This window comes from Taeniopygia guttata, chromosome 20, assembly GCF_048771995.1.
Source record: "Taeniopygia guttata chromosome 20, bTaeGut7.mat, whole genome shotgun sequence".
Lineage (NCBI taxonomy): Eukaryota > Metazoa > Chordata > Aves > Passeriformes > Estrildidae > Taeniopygia > Taeniopygia guttata.
Window position 1 is genome coordinate 9352265 of NC_133045.1, and position 15014 is coordinate 9367278.

The 15014-nt window shown below is 45.0% G+C and overlaps 1 protein-coding gene across 7 annotated transcripts in view; it reads left to right on the forward strand.

The window, feature by feature from the left end:
* Positions 1 to 3792, forward strand: part of MYT1 (myelin transcription factor 1) — a 63639-nt gene extending 59847 nt beyond the window's left edge. For all 7 annotated transcript variants that reach the window (XM_030288567.4, XM_030288565.4, XM_072916981.1 and 4 more), the window contains one exon: positions 943 to 3792. In XM_030288567.4, the coding sequence (XP_030144427.3) occupies positions 943 to 1083 (141 nt within the window). In that variant the 3' untranslated portion in view covers positions 1084 to 3792. The remainder of the gene's footprint in view (positions 1 to 942) is intronic.
* The last annotated feature ends 11222 nt before the right edge of the window (positions 3793 to 15014 follow it).

Below are 15014 nucleotides of genomic sequence, written 5' to 3' on the forward strand. Positions count from 1 at the left end.
ACGAGCTTTTGATTTATTTTATTCTTCCTTTTTTTTTTTTTTTTTTTTTTTTGGGAATCCTTTTCATTGGGGTTTGTATTTAAATTCAGGCTGCTTGGAGAGAAGCCATCCTCCAGCAGAGCAGTTTTGGATAGTATTCACCCAGCTGCCTAACTGGCAGAAAACCACTCGCTGAGAGCTTTTTTGTAAGGTATTTGACACATAAAGGTCAAATAAACTGTTCAGCAAATATTTTTTCAAGGTTTCAGGCATCTCTAATTAAATGATGCCCATGAGACTTTTATGCTCATTTTATTCCTGTTCTTTCTTCCTTCCCCTTCTCTTTTTTCCCCATTAAGCCCAAGTTAGATACTTGCAATGCCCCTAAAAAGCAGAAGCTGTACTTCAGCAGAGTGCTGGGCTGGGCAGCTGTGAGCCCAAGGTGACCCAACTTTGCCTTTGGTTCCCTCCGTGATGTTTCAGCAGTCCTGCTGTCCTCCAGCCCTTCAGTTCCATTCCTTAATTCAGCCTCCAGCCTGTCAGGCTGCCTGAACACACTTAACCTGATGCTGTTAATAGCTCCACAAGGCCAGTGCATAAAATTAAGAACCTGGTTAAGATCCGGTGGATTAAGGGCGATGATGAGATTCCTGAAGATGCAGCACTGCACACAGAAAGCCTTTGATATGGAGACCTTTGGCTGTCAGTACATAAAGAGAATAATGGAATGGTTTGGGTCAGAAGGGACTTTAAAACTCACATTGTTCAAGCCCTCTGCTGTAGATAAGGACACCTTCCCCTAGACCAGGTTTCTCCAAGCCCGGCCTTGAGCACTTTCAAGAGCCCACAACTTCTCTGGGCACTAAAATACCCAGATGATTTATGGTAAAGACTCTCATCCTCTTCCTGCTCTTCTACTAACAATTTTATTTGACCTTTTTTTTTTTTTTTTTTTGGCTGAAGGACCCAATTAGTGAGCAGAACTTTGATGCCTATGTGAATACACTGACAGACATGTACACCAACCAGGAGTGCTACCAGAACCCGGAGAACAAGGACCTGCTGGAGAGCATCAAGCAAGCTGTCAAGGGCATCCAGGTGTAGTGCCATGGGATGGAGAGCAGCAAGCAAACAGACTGTAAGATGGAACTTCCCCTCCAAGTATTCAGGTTTACAAGTTAGAAAACTTGTTTAATGAATGAAAAAAAAAAAAAAAGAAAGAAAAAAGGACCAAAATGTAACCAAGAGGCCATTTCTGAGACATGGAACTGATCAAACTCAATGTTCTCGTTTACTTAACTTTGGACCTTCTTGAGAAATGTGGGATTTTTTTCCACCTTGACCACGAGGTAGATCAGGATGGAAGATTAAATTCTCCAGTAGGCTGTGGGGCTTGGTAGCAGGTGAAGAGCAAGCACCTTCCATGAGTTGCTTGTTCTTGCAGAATAGATCCAAGGGTTAAAACGTTACAAGAACAGGGTCTTGTCTGATCCGAGACTAGTGTATGACTGGCTTAAACCCTCATGTTGTCTATGGTCGTATGTCCAGATCACCTACTCACACATGAGTTATGTTCTGTGTTGCTACAAGTGCTGGAGCTGCAAGCTACCTGTAAATCTGAACCTATGCTGGGCCTCCCAATCCCAAAGTGTTCAGATATCCACTGGGCATGGGAACTCTGAAGTATTATAAAGTAGCTTATTTTTATTTTCTGAAAGAAATCTGAAGAGCAGTTCTGGATCTCCAGTGGAAAGCGCAATGGAAAAAAGGTTCTCAGGGAAGCTTTTGGAGTTTGCAACTACAGTATTCCTTTGTCTGTCTTAAATATGAGAGTAGCTATTATGAATAGGCCAATTCCAGATATTTCAAACAGAAGAATTTCTTTAATGTGTCATGGTCCGGTGTATATGATTTTTTGGAAATCTGTTTGATGACAGTTCTGGTTCTTTTCATTATTGTGATCATCCCTACAGTGGCGCAGTACTGCCAGTCCAGAGATCATACATCAATGCCAGAGAATGGTTGAGATTGAGATGAACAAAACAAAACAAATCAAATCAAAAAATAAGCAAAAATCAACAAAAATAGAGATGTTAATTTATGGCCAGAAAAGTGCTTAAGTAGCGTGAACCAGGAGTTGATTTCTTACACATATCCACAGGGCAATGAGGATGGTTTGGTTTGATGTTCTAGGATTTGCACGAAATCACAGCGCCAGCACCATTCTGCCACAAAAAAAAGGGAAAAAAGGAAAAATAAAAGAGGATTCAGGTATTGGGAATTCTTCCAAAGAAGTAGTTGTAAGCAGCTGGGTACACGCAGCCCTCTGTGCATTTAGAGAACAACTCTATGAATGTCTTTGGGGCGCCGCTCTGCAGCGCTGCTCCATGGCCAGGGCCGGCTGTCACCCCATGGGCTGCTCCCCACCTTTGCTGCCATCTGGAGCTCACTTCCTTCTCCAAACACTTCAGTGGGGCAGAACCTCCCAAGGGGCCCCAGCGTGGGGGCACCCCATATCCCACATCCCATATCCCGCATCACGCCCGGCCATGGGGCAGGCAGAGCTGCAGAGGATCTTGTTGACCCCAACAAAAGGCAAGAGTGTGGTGTCATTTCAAGCCAAATCCTGCGGATATTTAGGGTATAATTCTCGATTTGGGGAAGTCAGTGGAAAGTCCCAGTGGCTACCATGGCCACTGGATCTGGCCTGGAAGCCCATGAGTGGCTTGATTGGAGTTGTTCCCTGTGTTAAATTCCATAGGGCAGTAGGCCTGGGTGGGCTTGCTCCCATACTTAAGTGTTTTCAGGATCAGACTCCAGGAGTTCACTTATTTTAGAACCCATTCCAAGTGCAAAAATGCAAAAAAAAAAAAAAAAAAAAAAGGGAAAAAAAGTATAAAATTTGAGGTGTTAAAAACACAACATTCTTAACATGTAAATAGAGTCCAAATTGATTGTGACTGCAATTCAGTTAGTATTTAAAAGTAGAGAAATTGCACTTACTGGAAGAAAGAGAAGAAAAAAAAAAGTAGTTAGTTTAATTATGCTGTAAATTATTTAATTTTGGCAAGATGTATGTAATTTATATTTACAACACCTTATGTTAACTTTTTGCTATTTATTTAACTTTTTTATTTATTAATTTTATACTTATTTTAAACTGGACACTGCACCATAGAAATGAAGATAAAAGAAGCAAAAAAAAAGTTAAAAATTAAAACTTTTGACCGTAAAAAAATAATATTCCAAAAAAAAAGAAAAAAAAATAAAAACCCCTATCTACAACTCCTACTTGTAATTTTGATGCAACCAAGTTATTTTTTATATATTTTGTTATTTATTCTTTTAATGATGGGAATTTTTTTAAAGATATTTTATAACTGAGACATTTTGATAATTTTTTGGTTTGTTTTTTTGTGGGAGCAGGGGCACTGGGGGGAAGAGAGACTTTTTCAGTTTTTCTTTTTTTTTCATTCATATTGTTTCAGGCACTGATAACAGGAAATGAAAATTCTGTATTTATTATTTATTTAATATTTAAGTCGGGAAAAAAATGAACTGTGCTCTTGTTGTATATTTATTTTGTTGTTTGTGTGTTGGTTACGTGATGACTGAGTACTTGTTTATGTGAAGGAATACTGTTAATATTTAAATAATAAAGAGTCACATTGAAAGTTATAGCAGGCTACATGTTATTCTGTGAAAACGAATACTGTGATCTACTTTCCTCAGGAAATGTATTTTGCAGACAGAACTTCCTTATGTACTGGCAGGGTTATTTCATAATAAAACCCAGTTCTGTTTGTGACTTTAGTTGCTATGGTCTTTCTTCAAGCTGTTGCCAATGTGTCCCCACTGGGCTTTGCCCTTGTCCTGCACCGTGGCTTGGGGGTGGTCAGTGTGTCCCTGCTCTCCTGCAGTCCTAGCCAGGGACCGTGCACCTCCCACCTGGCTCTTCCCACCTCCTAAGCTGCGGGACTTAACGAGAATTTAGGTTTGGCATCTCTGAAGGCTTTGGAGAAGAAGGAGCTGCCACCCTCCAGCCAAGCAGGTGCTTAAAATCTCACTGGTGCTGGGATGGGAATTGCAAGTCCCAGGAAGGCTGGAGGCAGAATTCCTCTGGGCAGGACTTGCCCCCTGCCCCCCCCAGGAGTGCAGGACCACCTCTGTTATGGAGACAGGCTGAGTGAGCTGGGGGTGTTCAGCCTGGAAAAGAGAAAAAAAAAGCCTCTTCCAGTGTCTGAAGGTTGCCCAAGACAGACGGAGAGGGACCTGGGGCAAGGGTGTGCAGGGACAAGAAAAGGGGGTTGGAGTCACACTGACTGAGGGCAAGGTTAGATGGGATATTGGGAAGGAATTCTTCCCTGTGAGGGTTGTGAAGCCCTAGCACAGGTTGCCCAGAGAAGCTGTGCCTGCCCCATCCCTGGAAGTGTCCAAGGCCAGGTTATACAGGAGCAACGTGATTGATGGAAGGTGTCCCTGTCCATAGCAGGGGGTTGGAACGAGATGATCCTTACAAGCCCTTCCAGCCCAAACCATTCTAGGATTTCATGATCTTGTGGTTTTGTGCTTCCACAGGTGGTGTGTGAGCAGAGGAGATGCCATCAGAAGCAGTACAGGAGATGCCAGCCCTGGGATTCAACACAGAGATGGACACTTCTTCCTCCTGGATTTCCAAAAAAATTTCAAAAACTGATATTTGTCAACAAGATTTGATCTGTTGCATCAACCCAACTGTGATGTTCACAGATTGCCCTCTTGGAAGAACGGAGCCTTTTCTCTGGTAAGAGTTTATGTTTTGAAGCTGTAGCAATGAAGAAAATTTTTCACTGATCTCTGTGTTGGATAATTTCTAAAGTTGCCAAAATTCAGTTTTGCTCTGCTGTAGCAGAGGTGAAATAATGTAAATCATGTTAAGGCCATTTGGAGCTGTGTGAATTGGATCAAATGGGAATTTCAGGCAGGTTCATCACTAAGAAATTCAGTTGTCTGATTAACTGAACTGAACTTCTGTGTCTGTCCCTGCACAGAAGCACAAGCACTGCTGGGTTTCAGCAAAAGGAGGTGGCCCTACCACAGGCATGAAAGTGAAGGGGCAGAGTAAAACAGAGCTGAAAAGGTAAGAACTGTAGTCAGAAAAATGTGGAGAAAAGTTTGGGTAGAAGGTAGATTTCCTGAAGCCTTTTCTTGAGCATGTGCATGGCCATGGGTGTTCACCGGAAGTTTTTTCTGCCTTCATTTACAGTCTTCAAGATGTCCTGGTGCAGGACCACCAGCAGAAGCTTGGGACAGGCTTAGGATCCTGTAGCCAGTGGTCCCTGAGAATAAACACCCCCAGCAACGAGGACTGCTGGAGATGGAGCCCAGCTTGCCCAGGAGTCCCAAAAACAAAGTGTCTTTGAGGCTTTGCTGGACTTAACTTGGAGTTGATGGGATTTTGCCTTTTTCTCAGAGGAAGAAAAGCAGTCGTACTCATGTTCACCTCACCGGCTGGCACGCTGTTTTCCTGAAGGGCACATAATTGTTTTATGGGGGTTTCGCTCGACTTTGCAACACTGAGCAGTTCCTTGTGCCGATATTTGATTATGATGATTGAGCTAATAGACGTGCTTGCCTGTCCTTCCTTAACGAATTGGCTGAGCTGGATTATAGAGCGCTCAGATTTGTGCTAAAGTGCAGCTCGGGGAGCCATCACTGGGAGATGTTATCTTCTCGGAACTGGCGTCCTTTATCGCAGGGAAGGGAATTGAATTGGTTTAAGATAGTACACTGTCAGTTTATAGGTGTGCTTAGGAGAGCTCTTAAGCTTCCTCCAACAGGGCATAGGGTGACATTGGAATGTCAGAGCAGAGTGGGCCTTTGGCTTCAAGGATGCCACGGAAAAGATGCCCGTCAGCATATAGTTGCCTCTAAACACATGGATAAACCATTGACCAACGAGAGTCATTTGGCCTCACCGATGCTGCTGATAATTGTTAAAAGCTGCTAATGACCCATTCCTCCAGTGATACCTTCCACTCCTCAGCATTGACCTGATCTCTCCCAGGGAGGCTTTCCAGCCATGGTTTTCAGCTGTAAGCAGAAACGGGGGCGGTTCTTTCCCAGCCTTATGCATTTTTCTGATTTTTGTTCCCCTTGCCCCACAACTCCTCTGAGTGAAGGCCAGAACCACCTCACCCTGCTCCCACAACCAAGGAGTCCTGCAAAACACTGGGTGGTCAGGAAGGGGTCGGCTTGTTCCCATCAGGCTCCTGGGGAGAGAAAGCAACTTTGCTCTTCAGAGATGCCATTTAGCATCAAATTCATCCCTCCTGGGCCTCAGAAAGACAATGTGAGGCTGGGGAGCAATGGGATGGGCTTGAGATGACACTGCAGCCAATAGAGCAGCCCTGAGCTGGAAATTTCTCCAGAACAGCTTGGTTGGATTCAAAGGCTCTGGCCTCTACTTGTTAGCACACTCATTTCTCCTACACTTTTATGAGAAGATATATCCTGAAACGACCTCCTGCTTTGTACAGAAGGGCTCACGGGACTGAGGCTTTGGAAAGCACAAGGATGATGCATTCTTCAGACAAATAGCTCTTGTTATTCCAGCTGCCTTTATACCTCAGTGGGATGAATAAACCAGCAGCTGTTGTAGAAATGGCAGTATCTGTTTTAAAGACATTTTTGACCCTGTCAACAAAGAAGTATAAGAACCTCTAAAGCCTGCCATCATATCCATGACTGCAGTGCTCTTTTGTTTAAATGACAGGGACTATCTGTGATGACCCAAAGAAACAAGAGCCACAAAGGGGTAGAACAAAGAGACACGTTCTGCCTGAGCTTCCCAGAAGAACTTGTCCATGCTAAGATGCCCTTGCAGCATCCTGCCCACTGCAGGTTAACACCAGCACATCCTTATTGAAACCAGGATGTGCCAGAACTCTTCCTTGCCTCTTCTTTACTCACAACAAGTCCCAAAGTCCATCTACACTGAGCATGAGGCAATGGTTGAATGTTTTTGACTCAAACAGGAGCTAACCTGGCCTTAGCACTGCGGGGAAGTTTGTTTTGATAAGCCAAGTCCAAGATCAAGCTCCTCAGGTTTTGCCATTTGTTAAAGGAATCTTACTCAGACTCCAACATTTAATAATCCAACCTAACCATGCTGAGGCTGTTTAGCAATTAAACAACATAAATCCAGAAGCTGGATTAATAAACAGTCTGGTCTGTCTAGAGCAGTCTACAGGGTGGAGAGATAAAACTATAAAATATTTATTACCAACTTGGGGATGAAGTAATTAATTTAATAACTACCACTGCTTTGCTTCTTACAGTTGTTAGGAGTCTGAAGGTTGCAGAGGATTAGGTGGGAAACATACTGCTTTCCTGCTGAGTGGAGCCTTTCCCATGAAAGCCAGGGCCCAGCTCCCGTCTGTCACCCCATTACGTTTGAAGGTGGTGAATATATTACTGTGCTGCTTCCCAAAATAAAACAAAACAAAATTTCTGCTGGCCACATGGCAACCCTCTGTGGGATTTAATGAGGACACTGCCCTTTGTGCACGAGGCCACTTCCAACAGCTGTAGAGATGAAGGCAGGGGGATCTTTGACCATGCTCATGACGTGGCTCCCATGGCGAGCACGGCCCTGACAGCACTGCCAGTTCAGGTGCTTTGGGGACCAAAGCTTTGGCTGCCTCTCGTCCTGAGAGGTCGGGAGCACTGTCTGAGCCTCCCTCACCAAGGATTTCTCAGTGGGTGTTCACATTTTCAGGAGAGGGAACAAGAGTATTAGTTGGGTCCCTGCTGTGATTTGATATTGGGGAGCATCCAGGACGTAGATCCACGCATCTGCTTTGCAGCGATTATGGCTGGAGTCCCCTGATGAGTGTACTCCCCTGCTGACAGCTACAACTTGCAGCAATGCTGTAGCAAAAGTCATGGGGAGAGAGGGAGGGAGGGTGGCTGTGTTCCCTCACATGTTTTGTCATCAGTTTCATCCAGAGACAGCAAAGGGGTGCCAGCTGAGGGAGTGGGGTTTGAGCAGGAGCAGCGTGTGATGTGGGACACCACTGCTGATGAGGGGCTGAAACAGGGCTAATCCTCCCCGATGACTGCACTGACAGCAAAAGTAATCAAATTCCCTAAATAATTGAGTCGAATTGTTAGCTTGTTTGTAAAATAAATAAATTAAAAATGGGCTCAGCCTGTGAACCACAGCATGGGTGAACATGGGTGTGCAGGCACCCAGCCCTGCCTGGCCTATGCCTGTTGACTTGCCAGCAGCACTTAGTGTCCACCCCTGCTCCTGAGAAGGGAAGGGGAAACAGCTCAGGGTGTCCTGAAGGCTGCTGAGGGGCTCCTTTTGGGACAGAGCTCAGCCACCGGCCTTGGAAGAGCCCTGTTGTCCATGGGCATCCCCGATCCTCCTTCAGTCCTGGCGAGCTGCAGAGCCACAGGACTGATCCCAGGCAAAGCAGAAATGAGTGGGAATCCCAAGAAAGGTCAACAGGATGGTGGCCAGGGATGGAGAAAGGCATCTGTGCTGTCCAGGTGAGAAAGGGGAACAACAGCTGTAAAATAATGCTCTGGCTTCTGAGGCTCTCACAAAGGAGATTCTTGCATGAGGTTTGTGGGCAGCTCAAAACAGACAAGTCCAAACCTGGGTGTCCAGGTACTGGAGATGAGAAGCTCTGGGTGTACGGATCAGCTGCAATATCTTGGCCAAGACTTTGTACCATAAACAGAGTGAGATTTTAAGGGTACTTTTAGCAGGGTAGGGAGGAGAAGGAAACAGAAAATTCTTGTGAATCACAACAGGCCTGCAAGATATTTCTGTTGTCACCCAAAAAGTAACAGAAAGGTTTCTGCAGAGCATTCACCTCAATTTTTTCTGTCACAACAGACTAATTTGAAACTGTCAGCACAAGCATCTTTGTTCTGACCATCCTGCACTGCAGTACACACCCAGCACAGGCAGGGCTAACTGCAGAGGCCCCACTCCAGTATCATGTCATCACATTACCCTTTCATTTCTCTTATCAATGCTGCCATTCACTTCCACTCCTTATTCCCAGCCCTTATCACAACAAGCCAAAAAAGTGCAGAACATCAGTCAGGAGGGAAAAAAAAAAAAAGAACAGGTGAAATTCTGATTTTGTCAGCTAAAATAGTTTCTAGATGAGCTCTGCCCACAAAGAAGCTGAATCTTGGTGATTTAGTTGCCAAATTTTACATTTGCTCCCTCTACCCCATTTCTCCTCTCAGCTCTTAGCTCAAAGTGGAGTCCTGACATTGCAAAGTGTTAATAGAATTAGTCTCCTGCTATAAACTGTTCACTGGGGCTTGTTAGCTCAATTGTTGATGCTAAATTCTTATCAGCAGAGCCACCTAAAAGAGCATTAATCAAGAAAGGCTGAACTCCCTGCCTGGGTCACAGAAATTTAATTAAACCTCGAGTAAAACTGGAAAATCATTTTGAAAAGAGAAGAGACGAATGCAAAATGCTTTTCATCATTTGACTTTGCATCTCTGCAGTCAGCCGTGATTTCAAAGGGTGTTTTGCCACAGCAAAGGCTGAGGGAGACACAGAAAAGACTTTCCTCAGTGCCTCCTTTAATACAAGGTCCTGGTGCTCATCCAGGGTAAATGAAATATGGAAACTCACTGATTGAGGCCTGTTAAGGACCTGCACCCACAAATGCAAAGGAGCAGAATGCAAGTCCAAGTAACACAGTGATCTCCATGAGTAAGGTTCTGTTATGTTCAAGGCTGTGTTATGGCATGGATGTTATGTGTTATATGTTATGAGTTTATGGATTTGCATCTATTTGCCATTTGTTCTGCAGAAAGTCTCATGCAACAAACTATTTATTTGGCAGACAGAGAAATATCACTATTGGTACCACCTTGTGTGGGATATTGTGTGTAGTTCTGGGATCTCTCTTTGGAAAAAGAAAAGATTAATTTATCCTTGAACAGGTGTGGAGAAGGACTGGCAGAGTGATTAGCAGAACTGAGATCCTATCTTAGGAGAGGAGATTAAAAGAGCTTGGCTTGTTTAGCCTAGAAAAACAAAGGTTAAGAGAGGATATGATTACTTTTCATAAATACATTCAGGGTGGGAGGAAGGGGAAAGATTTATGTTAGAAGATAATACAGGTGGGAGATCAAATAAGGCTCATCTTGGCCAGGAATAAATTTCCACTGGAAATCTGAAGATGTTTTCCCATTGCTGGAGGAGGGAGGGTTTGGAAGGCCCTTCTGAGCATGATGGATGAGCCCCCGTGGTCTTTGAGAGGACAAATGTGGCTGGCTCAGCCCCACCAATGAGTCTGCAGGTGGGACACGTAGGACTGCCAAAGGCAAGGGAGGGAAGTGGGATATGGTTGCCATCTGATGGCATTTTTATTATTTATAAATCCATAAACCCCACTGATTTTATTTAATACATGAATCACTTGAAAGATCCAGGGATAGTTTTCTTCCTCCATCAATATGAAAAGCTTGATTTCTGAGATTTTTATTTGGGAGCTGCCTCCTAAATCATGGCAGATGGGCCACAACAAGGCAGCAGAGGGACAGGACAGAGAGCTGGGCTCACTGGTGCTCCTGGCAGTACCAAAAAGAGATCAAACACCTCTCTGATCCATGTCCCCACTGTCAGGGATGTCTGGTGACACCTCCTCCCACTCTCAGCCAGGCTGCAGCATCTCCTGGCTGCCTTCCTTTGATGACACACTTAAGTGAGATGAATCCAGGGCTTTAGGAGTCCTTTTTCCATGTGGCACTGGTTGTGTGCGGTGCAATCCAGTGGAAATCAAGACATATGTTCTTCCCCTTGCTTCAGCAATTACTCACAGAGCCCTGAGATGAAGTGAAGCAAGAGGACACACACACACACACATATATATATGTAAATATAGAAATCCTTTGCATGGGCAAGAGGATCTCAAGCGATTTGCTGTCAGTGTGTTAATATTTATTCTAGTGTAAATTCATATGTCTGCATGTATTTGCATATATGCACGTGTGTGCATATGCATATATAGAATATTTGCATATGAAAGTGATATAGAGCCAAACTGACCACAGAACACAGAAAAGGCAACACAGCATATTTTACAAAATGAAAAAAAAAGTGGTGAAAATATACCCCTATGATTTAAGGTTCCCCCAGCTCTTAATTTATGTGAGTCCTCCTGTCACTCACTAATTACCCTGCTGACTTAACTAACCATCTGTATCAGCAGGCTGCAGGTCAGCTCAGACTGCTGGGCCCCGGTTTGGGGCTAAAATGCATTTCTGCTGTTTGATCTTCCAAATAAACAAAATAATCTCATTTTAACTCAGCATCACTAAGAGATCAGAAGTTAATTCATGCTGACTGTTGTTTTGAAAATATTTATTAAAGAAATTGCTTTTTAAAAAATGAAGTTGGAAACTATAAAATGGGGGGAAATAAAGACAAGGAAAATCTTGGCTTCAGCTTGGCCTTGTGAAAATTGCTTGCTCTCAGCAATTACCTAATCAAGGATGGAGCCTGATTTCCCCTGGTGAGATTGTGGTTGCTGAGAGCAGAGACTTGTGCCTGTGAGGGACCAGCCTGGGAGAGGATGCTGAGTGCCACCTCTGAACCCTGCAGCAATGCCTGTACTGCTGGGGACACCTTGTGGTGCACGGCTGGGACAGAAAGGCTGTGATGGAAGTGCCACCAGGCCCTGCTTTCCTAATCCTGCTCTGCTTTTTCCACTCCTGGGGGTGCTGGGGCTCTCCAAGCCAGGGCAGCTGCCCACAGGCGTTTGTAGGTAGGAGTCACTGATCTATTGCTGACTGGAACTCCTGGCTCACAAAGCCCCAGGGAGCTGTATGGAGGAGAGGAAGGACTTTGTAAAGAGCAGAGAAAGAAGAAACACAGAGAATCAGCAGCTGGAGACCCATGGAATGATGGAACACCCAGCCGGGTTTTTTTTTCTTAAATGTGGGGTTTTTCACAATATTATCAGGCAATTTTTGGTATCCCCCAGAGCTGAAGCCCCGTGCTCTGACACCCATGGAAGAGTTTTCAGACACAGCTTCATTCTCAAAGAAAAGAGATGGGAAAAAGCTGCCAGGGGAGGAGAAGCAGTTGGAAGCTGGAGCCCATGGAGCAGTGACAGTGTGGCTGTCTCAGCACGGCGCTCCTCGAGAGATTTGGGCCATGTGCAGCAGAGATGTGCAGGAGTCAGGGGTGCAGAAACAACCTGTCCCTTGGGGATGATGTGTTCTTTCAGCTTCCCCCTGCCCATGGCTGTGCTCCTGACAGGTTTGGGGTGCAGGCAGTGAGGTGGGGACCTACAGTGGGTAAATTTCCTCCTGCAGCAGCAGCTCTCTGGCCACAGATAACAGGCACAGACTTTCCCAGGCATTTTCCCAGGGAAGGCTGGGAGAAGATCAGAGAAAAGAATGAGAAACAATTATTATCTCCACTTCTAGCACCTGCTGTTGTGCACATGTGGAATGTGGCATGGAGATTTGTTTACCCAAGGGTGATTTCTTAATTGGACACTGGATGGTGTTTGGATGGATTGACCAATTAGGTCAAAGCTGTATTGGACTGGCTGTAAAGGTTACTGAGTTTTTAAATAAGTATAGAATAATATAGCATAAGATGACATAATAAAGCAATTGATCAGCCTTCTGCAGTCATGGAGTCAATGCTAATTATTACCTGGCTGGGGGCCTGTGGCAACATCCTCTCTGTTTCTCCTGGCTAATCCTATAATTCTCTGGCTGGAAACAGAAGCTGCAAGCCTCACTGATCTTGGCAGTTTAAGGCTGCTAAGTCATGAATACACTCGGGAGGGCACAGGGTATTTGGGAATCCCAAAAACACCCCTCACATTCTTACTGGGCTTCCTGAGGACTCGTTGCTGCCAGAAAGAAGCACATCCAGTGCTCTCCTCTGTCCCTGTGAGCTCTCTGCTGGCAGCACAGCTGCTTTAGCAACAATTGCAATATTTCTTTCTTTTAACCCAGCTTTTATTTTAACAATTTTTGCACCCAAAAAAACCCCCTAAAAAACCAAACCAAAAAAACCAAAACCCAACTGCTATTTTCCAAGTGGTTCCAGCAGCAAAGGGAGCAGAGGCTGAATGGAATCACACGTGCAAGGAGTTTGTGTGTCCTGCGTCTGCAGTTTCCAGAGCGTTGCCATTATCCCTGAGCATTTTCCGTGTGAAAGATGAGGAGAGTGCAATCACCACGGCCTGTTTCGGTTGAATCAGCAAGGAGGAGTTTCAGAGCTGGCTCTCCACGAATAATCCCATTCTCCCAGGCAGCTGTCTTCTGCAAAATGAAAGTGCAGACATCTACAGTATTACCCTGCGCCTGTTTGCAGAGTCTGCTGTTGTCACGTTAATGAAGGGAGCTGAGATAATCACCTTAAAGCATAAATAAATCTCAGATGTTGATTCACTTTCTCCTATTTGAGTCTCATTTACCAGGGTAATTCTTATTTTTTTTCTGCTGCAGGCTTGTTGTGTCTGCCAAGACAGCTTTTTTTTTTCACAGTTCATCTCCAGAGAATTTGAATTAAGAGGCCTCTTGTCTTGTAGTTATTTCTTCTCATTTTGCAGCCATATGAAGTCCTAGATCCAAGGCTAGGCTAGAAAATTTTATTTCATCTGGAGCATCAGCCAATACTGAGTGGGTCATTTACACATGAAAACAAACATGCACTTTTAGAGGATAATTTCTCTCAGTCTTAGACAGGAGACACCTTTTCCCCAGGTCACTGAAGGAGCTCACACAGGTGCGTAAAATATAAATTTGTGGCCTAACAGTTATGGGACAGAGATTCCTCACTAAATGAATGGCATGTCAGACGTTGTGAAATTTCACAGTATTCCGTGTTTCCTTCAAGCCCCTGGAATCAGGTGAATCTGCATCTTACTTATTTATCCTTCACTAAATTCACATCTGGCACTTATGCTTGCAGAGAAAAAAAAATAAACAAATCAGAGCATATGACTAAATTTGGATGTTCATCAGCTCAAAATGAAGAATATCAACTAATTCCCACCACAATTTTTTTTCCCCCTAAGTTCCCATAATTTTTTCCCAAGCCTGACTAATGATACCAGATCATCTAGTGCTGGCCAGGCTTCACTCAGGAGGTTTGGCTCCTGTGTCTGTGCCCGCAGCTCACTGACATCCCCCAGCCCCTCGCTCCTGCATCCCTCCCGCATCCCGGGATGCCTTGTGAGGGCTGACCTAGAACAGAGACTAGATGGGGCTAAAGAATAAAGTAGGGATTTATTAAAAGGATCTCCTCCATGGATCCACTTTGGGCAGCACAAGAGCCCAGTCAGGGCTGCACCCAAGGTGAACCAAAACGGTCCCAAAATGTACGACCGCTCACGGGGTTTCTCACTTTTATCGCATATTGGAGTTCATTGTGCAATTCCAGCTTTAGGTTATGAAGTCCCATCCTGATTGTTTTCATCTCTCCAGTCCATTGTTTGTGCTCTTGGGACTGAGATATGGATCATTTGTCCTTGGTGCCCAGCTAGAGAAGGAATTGTTTTGTCTCCCTACTCCGTGAAGAGTGCTTACCATCCCTAATATGAAGCTCAGAAGTGCACACTAAGGCAGAACAGAATCTGAAAAAGATAAAAGCCAAAACCTGAGGCATCACCGGGACGTCCCGATGCCACCAGGAGCTGGGACAAGGCTGTCACAGTGCCACCAGGACTGGGACCAGGAGCGGGTGTGGAGATGAAGAAGTTTGGGAAGGTCAGAGAGTCTGGGAATGGGGAAAGGCACCCACGCTGGGATGGGGAGATGTGCCCAGGAGCTTTGCGATGGGAAACACGAGAGCCACAGCGTGCTCCTGGCCCGCCACACTGAGTGTGCACGGCAAGGTTTGGGTGGTGGGGTGGCTTTTGGGAGAAGCTGCTGGAACTTTTCCACGGATCTGACGGAGCCAATTCCAGCCCGCTCCATCCCCGGGACTCCGGCTCTGGTGGTACGGCCCAGACTGCGCTTTCCCCCCCCACGGCTGCGGCGGT